The 9,382-nt window shown below is 33.6% G+C and overlaps 1 protein-coding gene across 1 annotated transcript; it reads right to left on the bottom strand.

The window, feature by feature from the left end:
* Positions 1–7,100: 7,100 nt before the first annotated feature.
* On the bottom strand, positions 7,101–8,407 carry LOC136269458 (G-protein coupled receptor Mth-like). The gene has a single exon (XM_066078260.1). It carries the CDS (start codon positions 8,280–8,282, stop codon positions 7,149–7,151), a length of 1,134 nt encoding a protein of 377 aa, XP_065934332.1. The 5' UTR covers positions 8,283–8,407; the 3' UTR covers positions 7,101–7,148.
* Positions 8,408–9,382: the final 975 nt, after the last annotated feature.

The following is a 9,382-nucleotide window of genomic DNA, read 5'->3' as shown; positions in this document are numbered from 1 at the left end:
AGTAATGTGTAATGCCACAAATACAAAATTTAGCATTAGAATTAATGGCAATGTTATTCATTACTTTCGAAAATCTAGTGTAATGTTGGCATTCCATGGCATTACTTAAATTAATTTTTGCATTACTGTCCTTTTTATGCATGTTCACTTTAAAAAAATGTGATGAATAACTGAAATTGTATTTGATTAAAATTACTATAAAGAAGAAAGAATTAATTCCTGAGATAAAAATGTTTTAGTTGTATTATTAAAAAAGATTTAAAAATTTCATTTTTTAATTTTTAAAAATTCATCTCTAAATAGTTAATTTATTAACCAGATATAAGAGCACCATTTAATGACATTTTTAAGGGTGCTGTAATAAAGAATTTGATATCATAAAAATTTTTAACTCCAATTTGTTTGCATTTCAATAAAGAATGTGTCAACAACACATGTATGATCCCAGGGTAATCTTAGTATCAAGGCAATCTTTTGTTTTAAGAAGTGCTAAACACCCAATCCTCTTCCCTTGGCTATGTTCCAATAGAATAGAGGACAGAAATGCACCTTCAAAAACAAAATGAATGCACCGTCCATCCATGATGATAATCTAAATCACTTTCAATATTATAACCCATTTGAAAATAATTATATTTTCTCTCTCTCTCTCTCTCTCTCTCTCTCTCTCTCTCTCTCTCTCTCTCTCTCTACCTTGGATATTAATTACATTTATTTGGACTGATAGAAAATACAAGATTCATGTATTTTTTCTATTATTGCACATTGTATATCCTAAAATATATAAAGATTGCCACACAATATTTCAGTTCCAGCTTTCACTGCTCCTGTAGAACGTTTATTAAATATAGTTAAGAAGATTTTAAAACCAAACAGGATGCAGTTCAAAGATGAAACCTTTGATGATTTTAAAGTACAACAGCAATCTTTTATCTTTAAATGTCTTCAGTACAAAGAAATCTGATTCTAATAAATTGAGAAATATTACTGGGGAAACTCTCTGTTTATGAATTAATACAATTAAGTGTCCAAAAGTATGGAGATTTGTGTAATCTGGGGAAATACCTCTGTTTAGCTTTTAATAACCGCAACGTTATTCCATTATTTGTTTTCTGTTATGCATGTACTTCTGTGTCTCTATTTCATACCTGACATTGTACCAAGCCAAATGTCTATAAATAACTTATGTAATATGTTGTTCTTAATGCCATGAGATGATTATATATTGAGCAAATAAAGAATGAATCCTGTATAAGTCATTAAATTTGAACCTTATACTGAACATGAACCTGTAGATAAGTATTTAAAACTTTTTTTACCTTGACGTTTATAAGACTTATTATTGACTTTTCACAAACTAATGGTAATGGTAATGCATTACTTTACTCATGAAATTTAGTAATGGCAATATTAATTTAGTTCCCAAATTCATGAAGTAATGGTAATGTAATGAAATACTTTACAGTGTTATTCGCCCAAAGCCTGATATTGAGCAATGGCAAAGTTCAAATTTGAAGAGCTTTTCATTGGGCGGCGGAAAGGGTAAAACTATTTTTTTTAAAAGGCAAGATTTAGTCAAAAATAAACAAAGAGAAAAATCGTACTGTTGTTGGGGGGATTAAAACTGTTTTAAATGGGAGGGAATTAGCCCGGCTTAATTTTTCCCAAGAGGATTCTATGCTGGTACAGTCTTTCGGGAGAGGGAGCTAAAAACAGCCCGTTTTCAAAGTGGGAAAGGACAGAAGTCTTAATTCTACAGCATCGGCTGTCTTAGACATGTCATGACTATGGAGATTGTTTAAAAATTCTTAATATTTGTTAGCTCGCCCAACACTTGAAATGTAATGATAGCGATTTATTCACAATGTAGTAGTCTTTATTTCTGAATGGAGATTATAAAGATCATTTTCTTTCGAAAACTATAAGGATTTTGCTGTACATTTCATTAGTTCTGTAAAGTCCCTAATGTTGAGTCGCTCTGTTGATCAACAAATAAGAATGTACTAAATTATAATGTGCTTTAAACAAAATATCTCCAGGCCAATGCTCACTGGTGATACCCCCGCTCTGATGTGAATATGCAAAAATAAGCAAAGTCGTCATTTAACAGGGAGTTGACGTCCGATTGGTACAAATTAAGATATCTGTGAGCCAATGTTCACTAGTGATACCCACGCTCTGATGTGAATATGCAAAAAAACAAAGTCGACATTTAACAGAAAGTTGGCGTTTGATTGGTACAAAAATATATCCCACGATATGGCATGCCTAAACAAATATTGTGATAAAATTTCAAGCATCTGCGATAAATAGTTGCTGAGAAATCTATAACGAAAATTTGTTTGAAATTTTGGCTAAAAACAAACAAAGTCGACATTCAACAGAAAGTTGCCGTCCGATTGGTTAAAAAATTATCCCCACCATATGGCATGCCTAAACAAATAGTGAGTTAAAATTGCAAGCATCTGCGATAAATAGTTACTGAGAAATTGTTGACGAAAATTTGTATGAAAATTTTGGCTTAAAATAAACAAAGTTGTTATTTGATAAGAATTTTATGTCCGATTTGTACAAATATATATCCCACAACATGGCATGCCTTAAAATTTCAAGCATCTGCGATGAATAGTTGCTGAGAAATATTTGCCTAATATTTGTTTGAAAATTTAGGCTTAAAATAAACAAAGTCGTCGTTTAACAGGGAGTTGACGCCCGACTGGTACAAAACAAGAAATCTGTAATCGAGCCGATGCTCACTAGTGATACCCCCGCTCTGATGTGAATATGCAAAATAAGCAAAGCCGACAATTAACAGAAAATCAGCGTTTGATTAGTATAAAAATATATCCCACGATATGTCATACCTAAACAAATAATGTGTTAAAATTTCAAGCATCTGCGATAAATAGTTGCTGAGAAATCTTTGACGAAAATTTGTCTGAAATTTTGACTTAAAATAAACAAGGTCGTCATTTAACAGGAAGTTGAAGTCCGATTGGTAAAAAATATATCCCGCAATATCGCATGCCTTAACAAATAGAGAGTTAAAATTTCAAGCATCTGCAATAAATAGTTGCTGAGAAATCTTTGACGAAAACATGTTTGAAAATTTAGGCTAAAAACAAACAAAGTCGTTATTTAATAGGAAGTTGGTGTCTGATTAGCACAAAAATATCTCCCACAATATGACATGCCTTAACCAATAATGTGTTAAGATTTCAAGCATCTGCAATAACAAGAGGCCAATTGGCCTTAACGGTCACCTGAGTAGCATATATCCAATACACAAACTTGTCATGGAGTCTCATATATGCATCTAATTAATTTGGTTTCATACTGGAGTAGAAAAATTATAAATTTGTAATGACAACCACATTTAATTCAAACTGTGAAACCTATAATTTTGGTGAAAAACTAAAAGATCTGGTCTACAAAATAATGAATTCAGTTTTCCTTTCAGGTGTGTGGGAGTAAAGAAGATAATTTTTTAACGTTATATGCATTAACATCTATACATCCATTTTGGCCCTGCCCTAGAGTCAAAACCCATACCCCAGGGGACATGAAAATTAAAATTTCAGTAGAGGACTTCCTGGTAAACATAATTATTAGTCGTTTTTTTTAAATACAGATGTGTGAGAATAGAGAAGAAGATTTTTAAACATTATATGCATTAACACTTTATTGCCATATTGCCCCCCCCCCCCCCCATGTCCTGAACCCCTGACCCAGGGGCCATGAATTTCACAATTTAGGTAAAGGAGATTGTGGATATCATAACCATGTATTCAGTTTTTTGCCCACATGTGTTGGAGTAGAGAAGAAGATTTTTTAAGATTTAAATCATTTTTACTATATGGCCATATTGGCCCCACCCCAGAGCATGAACACCTTACCCAGGGGTCATGAATTTCACAATTTTTATAGTAGAGAGCCTCATGGACATCATAGTCATGCATTTAGTTTTTAACAAATATATATGGGAGTAGAGAAGAAGATTTTCTAAGATTTAATACATTTTTACTATTTGGCCATATCGGCCCCACCCTAGAGCCTGAACCCCTGACCGAGGGGTCATGAATTTCACAATTTAGGATGAGGGCTTCATGGACATCATTATCATGCATTTAGGTTTTAACAAATATATATGATAGTAGAGAAGAAGATTTTCTAAGATTTAATACATTTTTACTATTTGGCCATATTGGCTCCACTCTAGAGCCTGAACCCCTGACCCAGGGGTCATGAATTTCACAATTTAGGATGAGGGCTTCATGGACATCATTATCATGCATTTAGGTTTTAACAAATATATATGATAGTAGAGAAGAAGAGTTTCTAAGATTTAATACATTTTTACTATTTGGCCATATTGGCCCCTCCCTAGAGCCTGAATCCCTGACCCAGGGGTCATGAATTTTCACAATTTAGGAAGAGGGCTTCATGGACATCATAATCATGCATTTAGTTTTTAACAAATATATATGGTAGTAGAGAAGAAGATTTTCTAAGATTTAATACATTTTTACTACTTGGCCATATTGGCCCCACCCTAGAGCCTGAATCCCTGACCCAGGGGTAATGAATTTCACAATTTTGGTAGAGGGCCTCATGGACATTATAACCATGCATTCAGTTCTTTCCTCACATGTGTGGAAGTAGAGAAGAAGATTTTTGAAAATTTGGCTTTTTTTGCATATTTGGCCCCGCCCGTGGCACCCCAGGGGTGGTAGAGCCATAAATTTCACAATTTAGATTCTTCTTACCATAGAGATGCTTCACACCAAAAATGGTAACGATTGGCCTAGTAGTTTTCAAGAAGAAGTTAAAAATGTAAAATTGTTAACGCACGACGCACGACGCACAACGCACGACGACGGACGAAGACCAATTGCAATAGGTCACCTGAGTGACTCAGGTGACCTAAAAAGTTGCTGAGAAATCTTTGACGAAAATTTGTTTGAAAATTTTGGCTTAAATTAAACAAAGTCGTTATTTAATAGGAAGTTGATGTCCGATTAGTACAAAAATATTTCCCACAATATGACATGCCTCAACCAATAATGTGTTAAAATTTCAAGCATCTGCAATAAATAGTTGCTGAGAAATCTTTGACGAAAATTTGTTTGAAAATTTAGGCTAAAAATAAACAAAGTCGTTATTTTACAGGAGGTTGACGTCCGACTGGTACAAAACAAGATATATGTGAGCCAATGCTCACTAGTGATAAAGTGATTTTCAAAATGTAGCCTGGGTTTTTTTTTAAACTTTGTCCACCTAATTTCGTAACTGTAAAATGGCGTTATTTATGTGCAAATTGAAAAAAAATTGTAATGAAACGGTACATGTTACATGTACGTCTCAATGTTAAATCAATCAAACGATCTTGCTTAGCAGTCATCCTGTCTAGCTGTCTAACATCCTGAACACTGCCAATCAAAAATATCACTAATATGTCTGTGGAGGTTGAATGGATGCACATTAAAAGTTGTCAGGCGATATCTTGCTTGGAGCAGTTACCATCACAATTCAATTTTAGACAAAGTTTGGGTTGGTTCCATTTTTTGGACGTTTTTCAGATACATACTAAATTTGTTTTCTTTGCAAGCGTGTTATAATGGATTTTTATTTGCTCATGCGAACATTGTGATAACCGATTGTAATATTGAATTGCTGCAATATCAAAAGACACGGTTTCTGAGTTTTCAAAAACAAAACACAGTTTAGTCACTAATAACATTGAAATTGATTGAAAATAAGTAGAAAGTTTTATGCAAGAACTCTCAGTCTGGTTTTAAAAATATTTTTTGAAGAATATCCTAATCATTTGGTACTGCATCGGATAGAAAAATAGGTAAGCTATCATTACGCTCACATTTTATCACCTATAGCACTAATGTGATATCTATGAATCGTTCACGCGATTCTTTCTCTTACAGTAACTTTTTCTTTCTAACATGTACATATTCGTTTACATACAACATCATTTAAAGTTGTTCAATATTAAAGTAGTCCGAGTATCGCACTACGTCATAATACGGATTTTACAATATTGGTTCGGCTTTTACAAAGCGTTTTTGATACCCGGTATTGATTTTGCTCTACATCGCTGTTGTAAACAATGGCAATAATAAGCAATTAGAACGGTAATATATGTATTCTATGAGAGATAGAAATGAATAATGTTGAGAAACTCGATTATGTTAAAGTAAAATGAAAAACGAAGTTTCTGATTAACCAGGATCTCAGGTATGCTTATATCTTCTTTGTTTTGACCCCCCCCCCCGAATTTTTCTTTTTCTTTTACTAAAACCGGTTTAAATTTAGAGACAGAAGCTATTTCGAATTTAATCAATCGTCAATTAATTAATGTTTAAATGATATCTAACATTGTTGACAGATCTAGGCAGAAAACTGTAGATTTTACGGATTTTTTCGTCAGGGTCTACTTGGTTTAGAGCTTATAGCGTGAAAAGTAATCCGTCAACATATAATTTATTTTACCAAATCTTTTTTCTAAGATGTCAATATATAGAATAATCACCATGAATTTAAGTTTGAGTCCATAAAATAGTAAAAAAATTACCAAACGCGATACTAGCATTACATTTTTTGTATTCTATTTTGATACATCAGGTCCATAAAGCGTAATTACTTACAAAAACTTGCGCAAAATTATTAATGAGATATGGCTTAAATAAATATTTATACTCTATTTTGTATGTTCAGTTCTAATTTTCCCAAATTTTGGTAATTATTTTTAGGAAAAACGGACGTCTGGCAAATTTCATAATTGTCAATAATTTTCGCAAGGGGGTACACCCGTCTGAGAGGTGATAACAACCAAACTAGCATGTAAACATACATATTTTCTTTTGAATATGTATTGCTAGAATGTATATTTATCTTTTAAAGCTAAGCTTTTAATGATTGAGCCCATTTAGTGCCGAGTATAGGACTACCTTAAGTTCAAAAGGAAGCCCAACAATATAGAAGTTTTCACAGAGATAGTTAGAGAAAATAGACAGAACAAAATAATTTTTTCCAATCTTCAACACATACCAAAAAGATTTTTTTAAAGTATTTCATTATAATGTGCATATAATTGCATTTTATGAAGAAATTCTCACAAAGTGGATACAGTAAATTTAAATTGAATGTCTGTTGAGTTTTGATGTCAGTCTGTTCTCAGTTGATGTAGTTACAGTTAGAGATTTTGTTTTGCTGTACGATAACTTGTATCTCTGAAATTTACTAGACACACCTTTTGCAACTGTTGGATGTTTTAGAGTTAACACTAGCACATAAACTCCTTGGCAACCGTTTACTATGTTGTGCGTTACTTGGACCCAAATCGCCGGAAATGCCATGGCGATATAGGCGAGAACCCAGGTGGCTCCAAGCATGACGGATATCTGAAGATACATTGTACACCTGGTAGTGTCTTTCTTGTTTTTCTGTACTTTAAATGATCCTTTTTTGACATATTCTATCCCGTAAACAGACAAACCAATGCACACAAAATTGAAAACGAGACAGATGACGACAGGGGTCGTCGTGCTGATGTAGACCGCTGTTTTGTTGCTGATCCAACAGTGTCCAGTCGAACCGTATCCAAAATTCACAGAGGGTTCGAAGAGATCTAAAAGTACACAGACCATGACGATCACCAATGGTATGAACCAACCAAAGAATGAGTACTTCCTAAACAAAGTCTCGCTGTCCGCGGATCGGCGAATAGATATTCTACAAACACTGAATGTGTACGCGAGATCAAATGCCATTACGCTTGTCCAGTTGAAAACGGACAACCACAGATAATGCAAAAGAATCGCGTTTACTCTACAGAAGTTTGTGGTCATGTGAGGAATTAATGAGGCTGCCTGAGCTAGGAACAGTGCCGCTGAGAAGGACAGCATACATCTGTCGTGTGTAGAACGGTATGTCTTGGTGCAGATATGGATGACGAAAGCGATGACGAGGCTCGTGACGGAGATAGTAAACGTCACAATCGTTGAGAGTAATCGAACGTCATAAATGTCGTACCAAGGCTCTTTCTCACAGACAACAATGCCGGATGATTCTTGGATGAACTCATACGATTTAAGCTCTTGATTTGTTCCAAGTAATGTAATAGAGCTGTTTGATTCCACGAACGACCCATTTCTGTAAAAAGAAAGGGAATCTGAGCAGTTTAGGGCGGATTTCAGCACAGACAGATCAGATTCTCCAAAACTTGTTGCATTCTTCATAAAGGGAAATCTCTTTCCATTCCCTGTCATACTGCGTAAAATTTTTGCTCTTTAATCTACAAGTACAAAAATTATATCAATTAGAGCAACTTCAAATGCTGAATTCAGGAATATAATTGATGAATGAGAACACATTTTTTTGGTCAGAACTTGTTTTCAAACCCACTGTATGTATCGTGGTTATATAAACAATAAAATGTTGGTTGGTGTAGTTAGAATAATTAGAATAATTTGGTGACTGTGTGTAGGTACAAAATTTTACAATAGCAAAACTTATAACTTGGCCAGTAAATACATAATTCAAATATGTTGGCTTTCGATATATACAGAACAAGAGTCCCAGAACCACATCGCTCACCTGGTTGCAATAAATGATTAAATCTACTTTTTGCTGATAAATACAAAACATCAAGACAATTAGATATTATTTTAAAAGATTTTTTAATTTCTCCAAATAAAGAAAAAACACCAAGTCCTTTTGGTGATTCAGTTTTTGAGAAGAATATTTTGAAAGATTTTACCCTATTTATTCCTGCATTGTTGCTCCTTCCCAACTTCTGGAATCATGATTTGAACATACTTGAAACTACAATACTTGAGGTATGTAACCGTACATTGCAAATTTATTTAACCTTATAAGACAAATATACCAGGTATAAAATAGTTATACTACAACCTGAAATCTAAAAAAAATCTATGTAAAAAAAAATTGTAAAAAAATCCCACATTCACCATATTGTTAGCTGTGGTTGTTTCATATTAAAACTTGGATCATGATTTATTATATTTCTTTCAGATTTACATTTGCATTAAATTTTGCTTGGCACGTGTTCCTTTTGTTCTGTTTTTCAAATGAATTTTTCATATTTCGATATTCAAATTATCTTATTTATTAGGGTGAACACTTAGACGTTGTGTTGTGTGTATGTATAACTATCACGTTGTATGTGTTGCTCAGTTTGTCGATCAACCTGACTAGAGTTTCAGAGGGCCGTCATTATTTCTCCCATGCCGCCCCATTTATGATCTCGTAATGTACGTACTATATCATGAATTGTACAGAGTTATATCCACTGTTTATGGACCTGCGCATTATCATAATATGCATGACCGAGTATCCTCTTAATCGG

Source organism: Magallana gigas, chromosome 3 (assembly GCF_963853765.1).
Source record: "Magallana gigas chromosome 3, xbMagGiga1.1, whole genome shotgun sequence".
Lineage (NCBI taxonomy): Eukaryota > Metazoa > Mollusca > Bivalvia > Ostreida > Ostreidae > Magallana > Magallana gigas.
This window is presented reverse-complemented; position numbering and strand designations above follow the sequence as displayed.

What these genes read in the sequence shown, in the direction of transcription:
- LOC136269458 (XM_066078260.1), bottom strand. Translation starts at nt 8,282, where the DNA reads ATGACAGGGAATGGAAAGAGATTTCCCTTTATGAAGAATGCAACAAGT.